The following is a 21064-nucleotide window of genomic DNA, read 5'->3' on the forward strand; positions in this document are numbered from 1 at the left end:
CTATGAAATTATCTCAGCTAACTTGACTTGACAGAGCTGCACGGCTCTTCCTGTGACCGCTTTTCCTGATTCGAATAAATCCCTTATGTAATGTTTTGCAAAACAGATCAGTTTGGAACGGTCTCTGGAGGTCGAGAAGGGAAGCAAAATTCTCATCAGCGGTAACTTTAGCCGCCCGGCTCTGTAGACCGTATTTCTGGTGGTTTGCATGCCACAGAAGAAGTTGAAAAAAAGTTTGACTTGGCATCGCATTATATTATATGTGTGTGAGACTGTGAGTGTCATTGACCTTCCAGAATATTGTGCTTTTTTCCCTGCCTGGGATGAGCTCCAGGATCCCCTGACAACCGTGTCGATAAGAGGCTGGGAATGGATGGATAGATGAATATTTTCAAAGCTTGAGCTTACAGCTATAAGCTTGTTTACAGCTGTCATTTTGCCTCCTGCTGTGATGTTGTACAATTTATTATAAGGCAAATATTGAGATGTAGCTGAAGATTTCTGATATTTGGCCGTTACTTCTTTTCTACCAACACCCACTTGCATCACTCATGTACCTCAAAATGAAACTTTTTTAAAAATCATAATAACAAGATTAATATTTCATCATAATAGTAACTATAGATACTGGCCCTATACAGGGATCCAGGGAAGAAAGTAAGGAAATTGCTTTTTTTCCTTGAATCAGTGACAATGGTCTAGTGGCGGGTTCTGACTGCTTTAAGGGCAAGGGTGGGAAAATGAAAAGGATATATGCTGCATGAGGGGCGGCAGGGTGGTGCAGTGGTTAGCACTGTAAGGGGCGGCATGGTGGTGCAGCGGTTAGCACTGTAAGGGGCGGCATGGTGGTGCAGCGGTTAGCACTGTAAGGGGCGGCATGGTGGTGCAGCGGTTAGCACTGTAAGGGGCGGCATGGTGGTGCAGCGGTTAGCACTGTAAGGGGCGGCATGGTGGTGCAGCGGTTAGCACTGTAAGGGGCGGCATGGTGGTGCAGCGGTTAGCACTGTAAGGGGCGGCATGGTGGTGCAGCGGTTAGCACTGTAAGGGGCGGCATGGTGGTGCAGAGGTTAGCACTGTAAGGGGCGGCATGGTGGTGCAGCGGTTAGCACTGCTGCCTCACACCTCTGGGACGCGGGTTCGAGTCTCCGCCTGGGTCACATGTGTGCGGAGTTGGCACTCCAACCCCACGACGACTTCCTCATGTCGTTGTGGGGTTTTATCCGGGTTCTCCGGTTTCCCCCCACAGTCCAAAAACATGCTGAGGCTAATTGGACTTGCTAAATTGCCCGTAGGTGTGCTTGTGTGACTGAATGGCGTTTGAGTGTGCCCTGTGATGGGCTGGCCCCCCATCCTGGGTTGTTCCCTGCCTCGTGCCCATTGCTTCCGGGATAGGCTCTGGACCCCCCGCGACCCAATAGGATAAGTGGTTTGGAAAATGGATGGATGGATGGAATTAAGTGAGCTGGTGGTGCAATTTAATTAATACATAGAATGGTTCAGGTGCCACTGAGGAGAAGTTTGGGAACTGATGTGGTGTTCATCTAGCTATCCAAGTAGATATCAGTAACTTTTTGGAGAACAGAAGACATTTTTACAAGTTTTTAGTGTCACTCGTAATTGTTTTATGTTCTTATGTTAAATTATCATTTTTGTTCTAAGAAAATGCGCACTTACTACCCAGATAAATAGCGTTAAACATTTCTTTTGAGTGCCTAAGACTTTTGCACAGTACTGTACATCATTTCATCAGTCCATCACAGACTTTTTCTCTCCATTACAAGGGCACTTCATCTTGTTTTCTCACTTGGAAGGGCACCCTAGAGGGGCACATTATTTCATCTACCTTCCTTGCATGTACAGGACATTGCATCTCCTACTGAAGTACCATTTCTCCACTGGAGGGCCATCCATTAGGACAGCTCCTCACATTCTCACACATGACCGGACACCCTATGCAGCACTGCATCACATTTTATCCACTGGGGGGCACATATATGGGCGCTTTGTCATGTTATCCCGCCACTTTACAGCACTGCATTCCACTTCCTCTACTGCAAAGGGCAGCCGTTGACTCACTTAATCATGTAGGAGTGACGTAGAGGGCATTGTAAGGACACCCACAGGGACCGTTTAGGCCACTGTAAGGCGACCCAACAGGGCACTGCATCGCATTCTCTCCACTAGAAGGGCACTAATTAAGACACTTCATCACATTTTTTTGGTCTATAAGGCACATCGTCTTACATGAAGGGGGCATTCCTGACGGCACTCGATCGCGTAAACCGGAACCCAGTGGCAGTGTTTTGTTTTCTCAGCCATTGGGAACACTGGGGGGCTGACTCCACCAGTGCAATGGTGAGGACCAGGTTTATGGGAATTCTTGTTGGGCTTTGTATAAAAACCACATGTGGAATGAAAAACAGGCAATCGAGGCAAACATCAGCGCAAAGGAATAAAGGACACGGGTCTCTATGATGAAGGAAATCTCCCTTGGAACGTTCATTTGCCACTTCTCCATGTCCTGTCAGCTGTGCTACTTGATTCACCCGCTACAATTACAGTTCAGTAGTGTTGCGTTATTACACCCCCCCCCCCCCCTCCCGGACAGCAGAAGTGTAAGTGTGCAAGGTGAGGATAATGGCAGCCAGAGCTCTTGCCTCTCCCCCCCCCACCCTCCTTTGTCCTTGCTCTGCCCATCTTCCCCCGCTGAGTGGTAATGACCCGCCGTTTCCTGCCCGCGGCTCTGCCAGCGCTCTCACCCTTTCATCACATCTGTTTCGTAACGTCGGGCCAATTAAGTGACTGTTCTCTCAGACGGACTGGCGAGACCAGACATCCGATTTTTCATTCTCCACCCCTAACCCCACGAAAAATTAATTTGGCCCTGAGATGCTCCTGAAGAGCCAGGCAGCTGTCATAGAAACGCAGCCTGCAGTTGGAAAGGGTCAGGTAGCTTACTCTGAAAATGCTCCAATGCTAAGCCCTCGGTGTAAAAAGAGCTACAAATCAAAGTATCGGCGCTCGGAGTTTAGCATGGGTATGCTAGCTAAGAAGCCGTTCGCTACAGCGCATGACCTGTACTGAAATGCTGCGTGCCCTGCTGGCCGACTACGCAAAGGCTGTGCTCCTGTAAAGAGCCGCACTCAAGCAAACATTCACATGACCTAAGGGTCAGGATGGATTTTTATAATTCTCCACATCTCAAACCGTAAGGCCATCAGCTGCAAAAACGGCGTCATTTTAGGTCAGTTTCAAATGCTCTGTTACAAAAATATCGCAAAATAAAATGGCATGAAAAGGGTGCAGTGCCCCATGTAGTCACTCAGGGACAGCTTATCTCATCTTGACTGCAAAACCGTGGTCATTAGTTCATTCCTCATTATAGCAGAGCTGACGTCTTACACATTACAACCTTTTGCTTTCATACTCCCTGTTAGCTGCTCCCCTGCAAAGAGCACCATCCCTGTGATATACTTAAGCATATAGCATCACTGTCAATAGTACACACTCTGCTTATGAATAACGAAGGTATCCATTATCCATCCTGATTCACATCTTCTCACACATTTTCCTGGAGGGGGTGGGGGCGCTTCCACAACCATAATAGGTCACAAAGCTGGGGTCTACCTCAGATAGCTAATCGCATGCCTTCAGACTACAGGAAGGAGGAGGATTATTTGGAAATAAATCGAATGGACCTGAACGCTATGAGACTCTGCGCATGTGAAAATAATCTGTTGAAATCCTGAACCTCAGTACTCAAGATGACACTCTGGAGACCCACAATTACCCCCTATAATAAAAACAGCAGGTTTTACACCAAATTGAAACTTTAATTTAACTAGTAATTAAAAAACATTTTCATTGAGCCAGATATCACTGGAAATGCTGTATTCCTAAGAGTGCCCTGTGCCTCTGATCGTACTGTGTTTGTTACAGCTTATGATGGAGGGAGAGGAAAAAAATAAATATACATAGTGAAGTTATATATATATATATATATATATATATATGCACCACCTGGGAACCGCTTCCTGTTTCCAGGGGCAACGGGGTGTCATGGCCAACTCGGAGCACAGATGACGACTACGTGAGCTGCCACACTGCCATGCTGTTGGAGCCTGACACAGATCTCCAAGCTGCCCGTCCGTGACTGTGAGATCCCAGGACAACTGGCTGGAGACCGGAATCCAGTATATTGCCATTAGACAATTCGATCCTTAGATTACACTTTTTACAATATTCACTCAATTTGTACAGCCGCACAATTTTATTCCAGCTGTTCAGTACCTTGCAATCCAACAATGCTCTTGCAACCTTCAAACAACAATAGCCACCGATAAAACAGGAATCTGCAAATGCAGGCCCTGTGACAGTTATATCTGTAACCATAAGGGCATTGTTGATATTCCCACCATTCATAATGCATTCACAGCCATGTGTGTTGAGTCCACTGCTGGGACACGCAGAGCTGCAGGGTCAGATTCTGCTGCGGTGCTGTTGCTCCACATGGCCAGCAGGGCGGCGGACTACCACGTTGTCTCTCTACAGGTGGCACATGTGCAGTATAGATGTACGGATGGCATCAGCTGTACAGGAGCAGCTGTCTTCTTCCCCTTGTGGGCTTTGCAGACATCCGGAGCGTGTTCACTGCTCAGAGGTCCTCCATTTACATCGCAGTGATCTTCCCTTATAGCTGAGGAAATCTAGCTGTGAGTCATTACTGGAATTTACAGAAGATTTCCTGCGAAAAAAATAACATAAAATATATATGCAGTACCAATCAAAAGTTTGGACACACCTACCCACAGAAAGGTTTATTAGTACAATTCTCTGCATTTTAAACATTTTAATTTTGAAGACGTCAAAACTATAAAATAATATATATATATATATATATATATATATATATATATATATATATATATATATATATATATAATTATGTACTGATCAAAGAAAGTGTTAAATAAAAATAATTTGTACTCTGTGGTTTGGAAGTCAGAAAGTCGTAGGTTCAAATCTCTTAGTCGGCAGAGTGAGGTTCCTCATACTGTATATGCTGAGCTCTCATTGGCTGCTTTTCCTTCATTATTTGGTCAAACTCCTCCAAACCCATTTCTGCTGGGTTTAGGTCAGGTGGCCAGGTCATGTGATATGACACTGTAACTCCCCTTTGCAGGTGGCTTGGCTGGTACTATATATAAGTATATAAGCATTTATGTCTTCATCTATCTGGCTTTGACAAATAATGGGTGAATTCTGTCTGACTCCATCATTTTGTTTACTGGCTGAATCATGCATCATGGCAAGCAGGCAAACATCACAATCCAAACTGCCAAACTTTTCCTTGCCGGTTCAGTGTCTAGGGCTTCCGGCTCGGTAGGTTCTGGTTCAGTCCAGAATGCAAGCTGGATATAAGACAGGAATTTACTCTCCTGAAAGGAATAAAGCCTTAGGGTCTGGCTGTCAGCACTAGTTACAGCTTCATACACGTTAACATTTTGCATTATACACAGACAGAGAGAGAGTGAGTGTGTGTGTGTGTGTGTGTGTGAGACAGAGTGAGAGAGAAAATGCTCCGTGATGTTTCTGGTTTGCAGATGCTACATCAGGTGAAGCTTTTCCAGTCCATCGTAGCCAATCTGTGAGGCATTTTGTTTACAGAGACACAGACAACACCTCAGCTAATTACCTGGAGGGGATGCAGCCTCCTGTGCCTGCGTGCCGAGCGAATCAGCCGCTTTCATTCTCCATGGCAACTGCCCGGGGAACCGGCGTTGTTCTGCATCTCGGCGCCTCCCTATTGGAGCTGGTATTCTGGGACCAGTTCTGAAGTGTTTACAGCATGAAAGATTGGCCACTACTTCAAACAGGATTAATGCTGGGCTGCAAATAAACAAAGGCCAGATGCCATAAAGATCCGTGTCTGGACTTTCATGTTTCAAGTGTGTTTTAGCTGTTAAAATAACCACAAAACTCTCTCTAGTCATGGTGACTCTGAGCTACAGATGTATCTTGGTTTGATCTTGGGAAGGACTTTAATGGTATGTATCCATCCATCCATCCATCCATCCATCCATCCATCCATCTCCCATAGCCAGTATAGAGTGAGTGTTCAGTTCATTTATTCAAATAGGAAATAGAGTGTAGCTGTTTCCCGGACACCTCAGTGTACAGCCCCCCCCCCAGCTGGGAATCTTCTACCATGCTGTGCAAACTCTGTGCTGAGAATAGAACAATCCGAATTAATAGTGTCATAAGAATGACATAAATTAGTACTGGAGTCTATCTACTAAACTGTCAACAAGAATTTATATTGGCACAGAGGCAGGAGCCGAGAGATGTAACTGGGAGGAAACTCACACGCATCTAATGTTTTTCGAAGCCTGACAGGCTGATTGATAAAAAAATCACTCTCCTTGTCTGTGGGGAGCTGCTGTTTGATTACAGCGAGCCGACTTTCCGTCATTAAAGCTAATCTCTGCATGTGCCAGGAGCCTCTCTGAGCAGCAGGTGTTCATTAAGATTATGGTCAAACATAGCAGACAGTCAGATGCCCCGTTTCCACCCCACATTACACATGCAGTGTTAAATTCCACTGGATTTCACTGGATTCCACTGGATTTCACTACTATAAAGGGTGGACCAAAACTCATATAGAATGACAAAAAACAAAAGCTTTTCAAACATAATGCCAGTAATTAGACTTATTTAGAGGGATGCAGTAGTGGACTGTGTGTTTACTCCAAATATAGAACTAATATGTGTTAGATAGTATGACAATGTTAAAGGAAACTCCATCAATCAGCTGGAAGTCTGTCCCCTTTCCTCTATTATTCCAAATAGTTCTGTGGGTTGAGGGTCATGACATTGTCGGTGGATGTTATTGGCGATTTTATGGAGTGAGAACAGGTGGTCCTACTATTTTACTAAAAAATGACCATATCATACATTCTATCCACCTCACAGGAAAGTCGACACTGCAGAGTGTGGTTTACCGGGCTCAGCTGGTTCCTTTTGAAATCCTTCATAGCTTGAAACCGTCCCATGGGTGCTGTAATATGTTTCAGACACTTTTGCTTGCAGTAGATATAATAAAGAGCTTTTATGAGGAACACTAAGGTCCCAAACTCGTGCTGTGGGGTCGCTGTCAAAGCCTCATATGGTCGTCGTCTTTGGTGAAGTAGATGTATTATCAAACTGATCCATCCTAGGTGGAGACAACGTTAACTGGGAAGTGTGGGACAGCTCCGAAGACGTCTTTCCGAGTCTCTTGTGGATCTAAACACACTTCTGATTTCCAGTTTTTAATCTGTCTGTTGCTGACTTCTGAGATGCTTCACAGCTTTTGTTGGAAAGGAGCTGGGTGCTTGGAACTGAGGCTTTCAAATCACTGCACACAGATGACTCACTTTTGTCTCCGGTGAGTAGGCTGACAACAGCAGGCCCCTGAATTCCGCCTAATCCTCACATGCTCTGTGCAGTACGCAGCTAGACAGTGGGCACGCGCTTTAGGGGGTGTGTCGCGTAGTATCTGACTTCTTGTACAACGCCAGGTGGTGGAAGTGATTTAAAACGTGTCTTCTGTAAAACTTTGTATGATTTGTAGCTTCTTGGATTTGTAAGCAGGTCCCTGTGACACAAGCTGTGCAGGATGAAAGGGTGAGTTCATTATCACCCTCAGAGTAAAACAGCCTGTGCCAGCAGATCAAACATCCAAGGATACCTTTTGGACTCTAACACAGGACAGATCAACAGTTGTACCGTGACTTTTGTCACTCTCCCCGTGGGGGGGGGGGGGGGGGGGGGCATGGACTGCTCTATACCCTTTACAATCAACGCTTGATTACCAATTTGCATAGGAGCTTGTTCTGCCCCCCTGCTATATCTGTGCCCATCCCCCCCCATATCTCACACACATTGATCAGGAGAATTAAATAGAAAGATGTATTGTATGCAGAAAGGTAGCACAGTGCCCACACCTCCAGGCAGTGAGAGTTAGCATTTTGCCCCCCCCCCCCCCCCCGCCCCGAGTGGAGTTTGCTCTCTAAGTTCCCCCTGTGCTGCGTGGTTTCCCTCTGGATATTCCAGTTTCCTCCCACACAGGAGGGTGGCTATAAATCGGGGTCTCCTACTTGATGTTGCCCCCCAAATCCACCAGGGTATCCAAGTCCCTCTGACACCCCTGCCTCCACAGTCCAAAGGCTAACTGGTATGTCTACATTTCCCATAGAGTTTGTGGGTGTGTACGTGCCCTGAAACAGACTGACATCCCATCCAGGGTGTCCCCTACACGGCCTGGCCCCCCCACAACCCTGCAGCTGGAAGAATAATGTTATTTATAGCGTACGTTTAAAGTCTTTTCTCTGTAGCTGCCATATCTGCATCTTTTCCAGTGTCAGTAACAGCAGGGCATTGATGAATGGCGTTTGACATTTCAAATCAAGAATCTGAACTATCACAATTACATCATTGTTCTCAATGCTGATTCCTGTTATTCCTGCATAAAATGTTGTGTAGTTCCATACATTGCAAAAATAGAAAATATTATGATTTCCACCCTACCGTAGATGATTAAAGGGCAAACCATTTTAGATGTTTTTTTAATCCTGTCTCCACTGTACCACAAAAAAAGTCACAAATGCCTTGTTCACGCTGAATCAATGGATCAAATATTAATTCAATAGACCTGATTTACTCTGTCTCCACTTGAGCACTGCGGAAGCGAACTGCTTTTCCGAGCTGCAGCTACGGAGACTTTGTGCTGTTTTCAGGGTCCAATAATTACCAGCTCATTGCCATTCTGTGCTGTTGAATTTTCACAATTCAATCCCGATTCCTTTATAACTGAGGTATTTTTTTTTTTGTTAGTAATGTAAATAACTGCTGTCGGTTTTTTGCAGATGAAAGGGGAAAGTTTCAAATGCTCATAGATTTGCAATCAAGACCTGAATTACATTGTTTGTTTGATGCAGTACGCCTGATGGCGGATGCAGTGAGCGCCATCCACTGAGGACTGAACAAAATTATCCAAATGAACATGGACCATGATGTAGCTTACTTAGAAAACAAAGGACTTCATTGTGCTCCTGCATAGGCTTCCAGCACAGATCGCAACATACAGTGGACGAGATAAAGCTGAAGAGTGATCATTATGTTTTATGAATGCTGATTGTTTTCATCACTTTGCAATTAGTATTGCATCCAAGTAGAGGAAAAAAGCTGCCTTGTAAATGTAAACCCTAAATCTCATTAGTCCTTCCCGTTGGTAAGTAACGTCTTGCCTAATCTTCTGGCCGCATATTCCAGAATATTACAGGGTCACACTGTATTTACCATTAGCCTGAGGGTTATTAAATTATTCATATGAATGTTAAACAGCTGCGATAACTTGCACCTAAATATATTACGTAAATATGCTTCTGTGACATCGGTCAATTGACTTTTTACTTTCTCACGGTACAGGAGAAACCCTGAGGAACCTGGCAGACGATGATCTGCTGCTCAGTGAGCCTCTGTCGTTTCGTCATGTGCTGTATCTGCAAGGCTCATCTGATGGCATTATATGTACAGTAACAGGACGGCGGGGCAGCAATGCTGGAAGGGGGCCCCTGAGGGCGGCGGATTACAGAGTACATTGCAGCGACAAATCTGCTTTATTTGTGCATTTTCTGAAAATCAAGGTCTCATCTTTAGTAAATTCTCTTTGTTGATATTATTCATTTACATTTCGTAGTAAAATAAAGGTAATACATTTTACCATGCCGGGGGAGGGGGAGTTGGGGGGCTCCATGGAGTTTTTTCTGATTTGGCTTATACTGTATGCATCTGAACATGAGGGGGTATGGGGGGGGGGTCATGTCCACTTGTCTGTTTGCGTTTAAGAAACTCAGATACAATCATCTACAGATTTTTTTCTGTACAGTAGACCCCGCTTACCTCACTTTTTTTGCCTCATGATGCATGTTGAGATTTACCTAGTGATGCAAAAAGCAGGTGTAAAAAGAGCTGACTGGTAGGTATCGACATCGATAGTGAGTAAGCAATATCGTTCACTTCGCCTAAAAATCGCATTCTTATTAAAAACAAACAAACAAAAAAAGACACGGATATAATTCAGGCTCTTATTAATAAAGTTTTATCAGTTTGAATTAAATTATTTGTAAGTATTTATTGTTCATCGCTACATTTTAAATTATGCTCAAAAAGTTATGCTACTCGGAATGTCCCCGGGTTTTGCGGTTCACCATCCGTGCTTAGTGGTTTTTTCCATCCCTGTTATCTATGGTAGACGTGGCATTCTGCACTCCCTGGCTATAGACGGTTATTGCACCCTGAACAAATGCCATCCCTCTCTGGGAAAAGCACAATACTCCCCACCCACTCCTTCTAACTTTGAGAGCTCTATGAATTTTATCCCTGCACCTTTGAACCACACCTGGCTGGATTGTAAAAACTGTTAATATTGCAAGTATCTTAACGGTGGGGAAAGTGGCAGCCAGTCAATAAAACGCTGTCTACTGTGGCTGTTACATCATTCGCGCATATGCTCGAAGCCCCCTGCTGCAGCCGCGTGAAGGTGCCGCAGGCAGACAGTTCGCTATTTCTTGGACCTTTGGGGTTAATGGTCCCTGAAGCTGTCCTGCGTTTTTGATGAAGCGAGCGTGCATTCCCATTGAAAGAAATGCCTCTTCTTTGACCTGAGAAAAGGTTCCCCCAGACTGACATCTATAAAAGAAACACACGTACCGACGCGGACTCCGCCTGTCATCCGCTTCGCTTAATCTCATTCTCCCCGCTCCGAGTTTAACACGCGTCTGCAGCGCATCATTTCTCCCGGAGCAGAGCTCAGCTTCAGCCATGCCGTGTAACATGCACGCCGTGTAACTACACGGCAGAGCATCGCCCAGTTAACGTTGCCCTTTTTCCTCTCAACCGCTCGCCCCTCTTTCTCCATTTCACACGCTACTTACGGTATTCGCCCGCGACTCCTTCCATCATGAATCAAACCAGATTGCTGTAGAATTTATGCAACTCAAACAAAACGTATAGTCATGTGCTGAATAAAGGAGGTGCAGCGACTTTAATCGGCTAACTGCTTTTTCATCAGTTATGTTTTATTCTTGTCATTCTATATAACGATATGAAGGCTTGGACAATAAAAGGTGTCATGAGATGTACGATGTGCTTTCTATTCCCCCTTGTGGTGCAGGCGAGAACCGGTGGTGGGGTTCTTCCAGTTTAAAACGTGCTGTTGCAACTTAAAAGGAATTTAATTATTACAACCCAACGTATGATAACACTACAACAGAATATAGATGTAAATTTTAAATGATTGATTTGTATTTTCAGACAAGAACATAGAATTACATAGAATATACATAGAATGAATAATATAACACCTCCCAAATATCCCATGACGTCTAGCACCAACCGTAACGTTTCCATTTTCTTCTGAAGGAATTAGCTCCCGTTACCTGCTTTTCCTGCAGTAGGGGGCAGTATTTTATCAAATTTGCATCAGCTGGAGACTATGACGGCATTAATCTTATTATTTTTTTATTTGAAATGCATTCCGTTTTTTTTTTTTTACAAGTGAGTCTAGATTACTTAATTTTTAAATTAGTCTGTTGAACTGACTAGTGGGTACGGGGTACTTTTTCTGTTTTATAAAAATTATCACTCTGCACATATCTCAAGCGGTCGCCCACACTCGCATCCACACTGAAGGCACAGCGCGAACTTACTGCGTCTAGGGAGCATAGTGGTTGACGGAATTGACTCAGGATCATGACCCCCGGAATGGGTCTTTTCGCTGTTTACACGGGAAATGTATACCGAACCCGAAATGCATAATATATCGACTATAGATGGGTTTTCAGTCGCTAAAGATTGTATTACCAGGTAGGTAAATTCATCCTGTAATTTTTGTGTTTTTCTAAAAGACTTCCCGATCACACACACCTCTTGGATATTCTCCTACGGTAAACAGAGTGTTAATTTATTCTAAAGTGAACGTCTGCCATTCTTTGCTCATTACTCTGCAGCAAATGAACAGTTTTCTTACACTCCAGTGTTCCCTCCGGCTCTCGCTGCCAGTTTCGACCTCTCAGTCCACGGGAGGCTCCTCTCAGTCCACGGGAGGCTCCTCCAATTGAAATGCTGGGCGTGCTTTTGAGTCTGGCTTTTCAATACCATATAAAACATATTATGGAAGATGCATTCTTCACCAAATGAGGAAGTTCAGTAGGAGTACCGGACTGTGCTCTTTGGTCCTCGTAGGGTTTGCCGTACGCGGACAATTGTGTACATGACAAGACTCATCTGAATCCGTGTAAAAAAATTTGATTGAGAAAAAACTCTAAGCTATGCTTATAAGCACCATGTCTGTGGTAAAAACTGCGTTTTGATCAAAATGTGCCAATGGGATTTTTACTTAAACAGAAATGTTCTGGAGGCAGAATGAAAAATGTTTGATTCAAAGAGATAACCAATCAAACTGTAGAGGAGGTGAGACCAACCAATCAGATGTTTTGGTCCCGCCTCCTCCAATTGCTTGGACCCACCTCATTTGCAATCTGATTGGCTATCTCTCTGAACCAATAATTTTTTTTGTTTTCCCCCGCAGAACATTTTTGCATAAGAAAAACGTCAGCTCAAAACGTCCATCAGAATTCCCCATGCTGTTGACCCTGGCTATGACCAATGATGTGGCCAGCCTCTCTAGGTGAGGGGGAACTCCCCAATCATCTCCTGTCACCTGACCCCAGGGACACGTCATGGCTTCTTGCGAGGGGAAGCACTCAGGCCAGCTGCAGGAACGTGTATGTTCTCTCACCGGAGGATGTCTGACCTTGGTGCGAGATGGTATGGTAAGAAAAAGGAGAGATGTTCACTCCACTGTGAGCACCGTTGTGTATGCAGAAGCATTCACACCAGTCAGCCCTTCGATGTAACTAGCACGTCGGCTCTGCATATCACTCATGACAGCCTCCCAATCTTGGAAGCTGTTTTACGAAGACAATATGTTGAATGGTGTCCAGTTTCCTGTTCCAGCATTCAGATAATCATATCCAGGAAGGCCTCAGTACAATGACAATCATAACATTTGACTCTGATTGCCTCCAAGCCGTTTAAAAATAATATTGGCATTTATTTCCCCTTCAGAATCATGTGCACCCGCTCTCTGCGAAACAACAGAATGGCTGAGAGTTACGCCTCTTCTTAGTACTGCTGGTAAAGTGTCTTTCGCTTATTTTCTGATGCCACCAGCATCACAGACGCCCTATTCTCTTTACTTTGCTGGTTTCCTAATTTGTCTTCCCATAAACACCAGTAAACTGCTGAAAAATAGTGATTTGCAGTTGCTGGGACTGAATTCCCTTAAATCGTTAGTCTTACTTTTGGAAAAAAAAGCATGTTAAAGTAAGTTTCCAGCCCTCTCATTCTATTAGCGGTGTGGTATTCTGCATAGAAAAACAGGCTATGACTCAATATGTTTTAATTGTTGATATATGATAAAATCCTGACCACAAGTTGCAGATATACACATGCAGAGATCATTGTTATTGAAGGTTCTAGCTTAATTATGCTACATATGATCACAATGGTGAAAAGACGGCATAAAACAAAATAAACGTTGCATTTACATTATTGTTTTTTTTCCCTGAAGAATGACTGGAAGACATATACAGCAGTTGTTAGGCTGACTGTTTGGCGATAACCACTGCACCCACACACCAGCAGCATTATTTTACAGGTGACAAACTCCATAGCTAATAACTTCTTATTGTTTGTGCAGTAATTACTCACGGGACTTCATAAAAAAAAAAAAAAAAAAAATCTCAATTCAGAATTTTAAACAGCAATATGACAGAAAACATGAAGAAAGACAGAGGAAATGCTTCTCAAACCACCAGCTTCTGGTCACCAGGCTTAGTTAATTTTTCATTGTTCGTTTTTCCTCACATGAGGTAGCAGGAGAGAAGCTTCCCAGGCGTGAGCCTGGCATGACTATGGCCCAAGGAGCCTGGTCAGCATTAACCCAAACCCTAGGCTGAAGGTGTGGGCGGCCGCAGCTCTGCAGCTGTCAGATCTGTAGCTGAGTGAATTCAGCTTAGTTGTAGGTTGCTTCACCAGGTAGACCTTAGAGCTGGGGATCCACAGGGAGCATACAGTGGACGAATGCCCGGTGTGCAGGCTGCTGGACACGTTGAAAGTCCCGTCGTGGTTACGCCTAGTCGGATGCCTGTCCGAGTGCTCCGTCACATTCCTGTCGCCATGGAACCAGTGCACCTCCCCCTCGGGATAAACACCAGAGAAATGGCATGTGGCCCACGACGCAGATAAGTTGAGGTATTTGTTTCTGTAGCAATCTGGAGGCAAATAAGTGAAACCAGACAGTAAGAAATAGTATATCGTTGCATGAGGTGGTCACAGGGCTAGTCTACTTACACAGGGCGCTCACGATTAGTACGTTTTTGTGTAATTTCAGTACTGTGCTACACCTAACCCGCTACACCCTCTAACACTGCTTATGAAATGAATAAGCATCGTGTGATAGACTGGCATCCGATCCAAGATGATTCCCTGCCTTTTGCCTTATGCTCCTGCCCTTAAAGGAAGCTGTACTGGATCTGATACTGCATGGATGGATTTCAGATTCATGTGCTACCAATGAAACACTTGGAAAACATCTAGAGATAAGGTTCCACTCATCCTGTAGGGACGTTGATGAACTGAATAAATCACCTTGTAGCTTAACTTTGGTGGTGGCCTGTTTGATTCCTCGATTGGACTTCAGGCTGCACTTGTATGTTCGCTCATGCTCCGGATGAACGTGTCTGAAAGTCAGCGAGAGCCTCTTCTGGGGAATGTACTCGCATTTCATGCTGTGGTTCCCAGAGGAAATCAGATTATTCATGTTGACGACACACAGCTCCGTCTGGCTGGCCGCGTCAATCCAAGTCAGTCTATTGACGGAGAGTTCCGCCTGCGAGGAAATGTTGCAGTGCAGCGCCACCCGGGTGTAGCACGGTGTCAGCAGGGTCGAGGCTGTCTCTAGATCCACCAGACCTAGAGGGAGAATGGAGAAACAGCATTAACACAAGCACTGCCTTTTTGGCTTGACATGGGAGTAGTAGCTCTCTGTTTTTGTTCACCATTGTTTATCACTATGCATCTCATTTTAATTGAAATTAACTAGTATGAGTAGATGCATCATAAAGTGAGACTGACAACAAGGCATTTACACACCCATGCAAAATCTTACACATATGTAGGAAAGACTGGGGACAATTGGTGAAGGAACTCAGTTGTTCGAAGGGATACAGGATTCCTGCATAAGCTGGACTCCCCAAACACCACGGATATTTAACAAGTACAACTCTACTTTGAAAGTGAAACAATTTTTTCATTGTCATTTTTCTACATGTTATAGGAATGAAAATGGAAAAATTCAAAAACTGTCCACGGTCTCCCCTACTAGTGTTGCCAAATGAACACAAATCGGTCTGTTAGAAATTTGAATCTTTTTTTTTTTTTGTTAAAAATACAGACTTAAGTGTTCATGAAACATGTTTTTAACCCATTTCAAATATGCGAATGTTGTTATACTTACTCTCGGCTGCTATCCCGACAGAGGTGTGGAGGAACAGGTATAAAACTCCCAGAACGTGAAGCGCCATTTCTGTCTTCTTCCTTAAGCATTAACACGACGTTAAAGATTAAGTTAAAATCCCCGAAACACCATTGCAGAATCTGCCTGTTGATTACTGAACATCTACGTATTTATTTGCCACTCTATTTTACAGATTAATGATTACTGCCACGGGGATTTTTTTCCTGACAACTGATTTCACTTTAAACTAAAAGTAAACAAACCCACAATGAGAAGTAAATATAAAAGAAAAGGTTTCATGTCTCAATCAGTATTGGCTGAAGAGTCAATATTACCCTTTATGCTAACAGTCTTATATGAGTTCAGTTCAGAGAAGGCTGGTTAATAAGTAATCATTATTGCATTCATTTTGTTAAAGCAAAGACATGTTGGGGTTAAGCAATGTTTGACTGACTGTAAGATCAGATGAATTTTTGACTGAGCAAAATACTGTACTTCTAAAGCCCTGTTAATTTGGCTCTATATCTTGTCACGGCGACAATTCTGGAGAAACTCCGACGTGACAGTTCTCCACCCTGAAGCTGTGAACTCCATCTCTGTCAACATGGTGCACAGATGACCCCATGTGCCTGACCTTAACCGAGATAACCAACTGTCACATGTCATAATCATGCCCTTATAAAACATTTTATTACTACTAGAAACTGGTTTACATTGCCTAACGGAACCATTTCTGGTGTAACAGCCCTTCCTGAAACAAAGCTTCATGTTCCAAGCCGGAAGATTCCCCTCAGTATGTTTAAAGGATCTGCCGGCATGTTCTCCTCGTGACATATTAAATCAGGCAATAAGCAGTAGTGAGCACAAGGGGCTCCTCTCTGACCCAGTAACATAAAGCATGTTTTACTTCTTGGAACTTCTCTTGTTAAACTATATTTCTTGCTCTATTATTCAACCTGAAACAGTTAGATGCTGTCTATTCGTCTATAGAACAGCCTCGCGGGATCTAGCCAGTATGGACTGAAAATGCAGGCATTTCCTGGTTTCCAATGCAAAAAAAAAAGGTTCTGTATGCATCTGTTAAGATATCAATCACAGGTTTTCACTCGTGACAGAGGGTGCTGACAGAAAGCTAAAGTACCAGACTGGTGCAATGAAGGCCAGGAGGTCGTGTGTATGGTGTGGAGGCTTGGATGTGACAGGGATCGGGACGCATTTTGCAGGAAAACTGGCCCCATCCCCATCCCTCCACCAGCCAATGGGGTTTCTTCATGCACAGATGACGGCTAACAATAATGAACCTGAGGAGTAGCCTGCTTATGCACACTGTCAAGGCTGCTGGGAGATTTACTGTAAAGTCCCTCCGATTGGCTAGATAATCTTCATACTTGACATAGATCTTGTTCACTAGCTGTAATACAAAAATGGGGGTTTTAATTCAAAGGTCCTGGAAAAGGAGCATAATTCATATCCTTGATTGTGGAGTACTAGTGAAAAAAGTGCTTAAATTCTGCTGAATGGAAATATTGGTGAAAGACAGAAATGACAGAAATCTGGCTTAGTTTTGTAAAGCCACAGGCCATGCAGTCTCCACTGGTCTGAGTTCTGTAAAGCCTGCAATGTTCCACCCAGTGTCCTAAGGCAAAAGTCCACTGGCTCCGACAAGACTGGACACAAATCACCCGATCAGCTTATCAAAAGGGGTCACCTCACCCCCACTGGGTGGCCAGAACCCCTCACCAAAATTCCAGCGACAAGGCCTGGCTGCCTCAAGACACAGATGCATCCTACACTCGCTACCTCACACTAACACAGGAAGTATTACCCCAAACTAACATTAAGGACACATACAACATTAGGAATTCCCACATTCCTCCTAAAACAATTTGATTGGCTGAGGGTCTGAGAATTGATAAGATCAGCAGTTCTCCAGAACACACACACACACACACACACACACACAAGAGATCAAAACAGTCCCTAAAATAATCAATCACAATATTTGGTACATTCTGTCACTTGGTTTGGATTTGTAAAAAGTTTGGGGTGACAAAATAAGACCCTTGAAGACGCTTAACATGAAAACGGTTGGGTCTGATTGGAACTGCAATCCAAAATATTCTGACTTGGGGAAAAAAATAGCATCAAAATATTGTTGTTCCTGGCTCGAAAGAGGACATGAGAGAGGCTGAAATCATCTCGAGGCGTACCATGGAGAGGGTGTTATTTGTGTGGACTTCCTCCTTTGGGATTCACCTGTCTCTGGTAATAAATCTCAGCCTACAGAATGTTCATGTTTTTTCTTTCGGCCGTCATTCTTAATAATTAGCAGTGATTTTGATTGGTTGGGCCAGGATTCCACTCATCCAATGAAAGGCAGCCTCAGTGGGCTTTAAGAAGCCTGTCTAGTTAATAGCTGTGTTTTGCTGAAGTGACATGTGCAATGCTACGTGCAGGATTCTGAGGGGGAGGGCAGGGCGAGTCGTGTTCAGGTGGGGCGGCTCCGACTGTCTGTAATCACTGCTGGCTTCGGACTTGGTTCTTTCATCAGATTTTTACTGCAAAGTTTTACAGGCCACTATATGAAGTTGGGTGGGAGGGGGACTCTTTGACCCCTTCGCTTTTCATGGCAGTCGAAAAGCTGAGATGCCCCCCCCCCCCCAACCCTGAGTGGAGGCCACCACGTCAGCTGGAGCTTTAACAACACGTCACCTCCATCAGCAGTCAAGTGACAGGCAGCCGACCCGACGGGAGGCGATGTGAGGCGATGTGAGGCGATGTGAGGTCCCTCGCTCTGAGCGAGCCGAGAGAGACGGACAATGGAAAACAGAAACAGGATTTTTTCCCCCCCATCTGTGTTGAAGTGGGGGAGGAAGACAGCTTGTTTAATCAATGGGGGGGGGGGGGTATTGTAGACCAGTGTTTCTCAACCCAGTCCTTGGGGGGTGGTGGGTGAGAACTGGAAGGGAACAAAAATGCGGACTGTCTGGGGGCCCCTGGAGACCATTTTGAGAAACACTGCTATAGACCTCGGTAAAAATTCTCCACCATATCAGACATCACACCCTCACATCTTCACATCCTCACACCCTCACATCTTCACACCCTCATAACATCACACCCTCACATCTTCACATCCTCACGCCCTCACATCTTCACACCCTCATAACCTCACATCCTCACACCCTCACATCTTCACACCCTCATAACCTCACACCCTCACACCCTCACATCTTCACATCCTCACGCCCTCACATCTTCACACCCTCATAACCTCACACCCTCACACCCTCACATCTTCACATCCTCACGCCCTCACATCTTCACACCCTCATAACCTCACACCCTCACATCTTCACACTCTCACATCTCCACACCCTCACATCCTTACATCCTCACATCCTTACATCTTCACACAGGCAGCCACTCCGGGGCTTTTGCTCAATCTAGTCTTGGTACCACATTACAAATGTAAATGGTAGTAACTCATTAATAAAAAAGAAAACTGTGTTATATATAAAATTGTGGATTAATAATTTACAGTGTTACAACCAATTAGTAACCAGATTATAAACCACTCATTTAAACCACACTCTTTATATAGGTAGCCTTATTGTAAAGTGACACCCTAGTCTTTAAATACCCACAGAGTAAAAGGTTCACTGATAAGGCAGAACAAGAGTGACATGGCAGCTACTTTCACGAGTGAAAAACAGTATTTATGGAATCTCACCCCAGAACTGCGCATATATGCAGAATAAGTCAGTAACACATGCATGCTTTTTTGTTGGACTGAAGAGAATGCATGTTAATGAATATGTCTGCGCTTTAGCAGTGCGACGTTTGCGTACATGACCGCAGCTCCTCTCAGACGCAACACAAGCCTTTCAGCTGGACCACGCCATGAAGACCAGTATTCACCTGTATGTCTGGTATGTTGTGCCTCTTGATTTCGCACCCCCAAAAAATGACAAAGAAAAATCAGAAATAAAGATTTTCTGTGCGCTGTCTATGCCCCATATCAGAGTAGACACAAAGCGCCGGACGCCTTACGATGCCCCCCCCAGTACGTGACACTCCCACCTTCGTTTACAGCTTATGAGATCAGGCCCCGAAATCTTCAGCATTCATCACTTGTACACATAAAAGCAGACGAGCCTGGGGCAATGGATGTCCTACTGGTGCGTGTCACCTGCCAATCACAAGAAGACGGACGATTTGCCTGCCTTTTCCCCCCGGCTGCGTTGTGGGCTACTGATGCTGACAGTGACTCTGTCGTGTGTTTAGTATTCAATCTCTGCAAGTCGCTGCGTGGGAAGAGTGGCCTGTGTGTTTCGGGAGATTAAAACTGTCAGCTCCCATTAGAGTGTCTGCCCTCTGTCTCTTCCACAATGGTTCGGAACAGTCTGATAACTAGGCAGGATTAGGGGGGAAACTTTCATCACTCCACTGTCTCCATGGCAAACCTTTTTTTTTCCAAGACCTCGACTTAAGCTGACATCACCCTGTAATTAAAAGTCCCATAATCCATAACTCGGCCTGAAATGCAGCTATAAATTTCCTTTGATGCCCTTCAAATACTCAAGAACGCTGGGATCGCTTGCACCTTCCTCGTTTGAATATACATTTGCAAATTAAAGTCTATAATGAAAAGTCTTAATCACCAGGGACACCAGGAATAATCAAGAGAAAATGAGCAGAATCGCACTTGATTAGAATTTATATCATCACAAGATTCTAACCCTAATAACGCTTTGTTATCTCTGCGCTGGACCTGCTAAACCTGTACAGTAAATTTATGCGGTTCACACCATATAAATCACCTGACTGAAGTGTCTAGACACCTTTAATAGGGAGGCATTCAGGTAGACCTTCGGGGTGGAGGTGTCACTCTCCCAGGGGCGGGGCGGGGCGGCACAGCAGCCGTCGATTCCCGCAATCTAACCAGACTTCTTAACCTCACAGCAAACTCCCAAGGTTGCGAAGTATTGTTGCCATTCTAGATGACACTTACCAAGCATCTCTCTGTCTCGTGTCTGGCCCTCCTGCCCTGCCCACCTCTCCGTGTCCTGCCGTCGTGCCTGTTCTGCCTCCCTGGTCGTCTCTGCCTGCCCTGCCTGCCTTCCCTGCCGTCCTGGTCTGCCTCCGTCCTCCTTCCTACCCCATCGTCTCCACATCTCATCTCATCTCGGATTGATCCGCCCGGCTTTCGACCTCCTGCATTCCACCCGACCATCCGCCTGCCTTGTCCCTCTGGCTTTTGGTGCACCCGGCTTAAAACCTAATAAATCAGTCTCCTGCGTTCCGGGGTCTGCCTCGTCTCCGGGCGCTCAGCGTTACAGGAGGAGAGGTGGACGCCCAGGGGGGTCAGAAGCATTTTGAATATGGGGGGGCACACTGGCATAAAACTAATATTTTATGTTAAATGTGGAGGGGTCCAAA

The 21064-nt window shown here is 44.8% G+C and overlaps 1 protein-coding gene across 1 annotated transcript; it reads right to left on the minus strand.

Moving 5' to 3' along the window:
• Positions 1-13491: 13491 nt before the first annotated feature.
• On the minus strand, positions 13492-20655 carry LOC125742037 (uncharacterized). The gene is made up of 4 exons (XM_049013632.1): positions 20637-20655; positions 15623-15702; positions 14755-15078; positions 13492-14378 (listed from the first exon to the last, which is right to left on the minus strand). The coding sequence occupies exons 2-4, from the start codon at positions 15687-15689 to the stop codon at positions 14017-14019; spliced, it is 753 nt and encodes a 250-aa protein (XP_048869589.1). The 5' UTR covers positions 15690-15702; positions 20637-20655; the 3' UTR covers positions 13492-14016.
• Between the last annotated feature and the right edge of the window lie 409 nt (positions 20656-21064).

This window comes from Brienomyrus brachyistius, chromosome 5 (genome assembly GCF_023856365.1).
Source record: "Brienomyrus brachyistius isolate T26 chromosome 5, BBRACH_0.4, whole genome shotgun sequence".
Taxonomy (NCBI): Eukaryota; Metazoa; Chordata; class Actinopteri; order Osteoglossiformes; family Mormyridae; genus Brienomyrus; species Brienomyrus brachyistius.

Coding starts and splice junctions, on each gene's coding strand:
- LOC125742037 (XM_049013632.1), bottom strand. CDS start 15,689: ATGGCGCTTCACGTTCTGGGAGTTTTATACCTGTTCCTCCACACCTCT. Junction 15,079..15,622: donor TGTCGGGATAGCAGCCGAGA/GTAAGTATAACA, acceptor TTCTCCCTCTAG/GTCTGGTGGATCTAGAGACA. Junction 14,379..14,754: donor CACCAAAGTTAAGCTACAAG/GTGATTTATTCA, acceptor ATTTGCCTCCAG/ATTGCTACAGAAACAAATAC.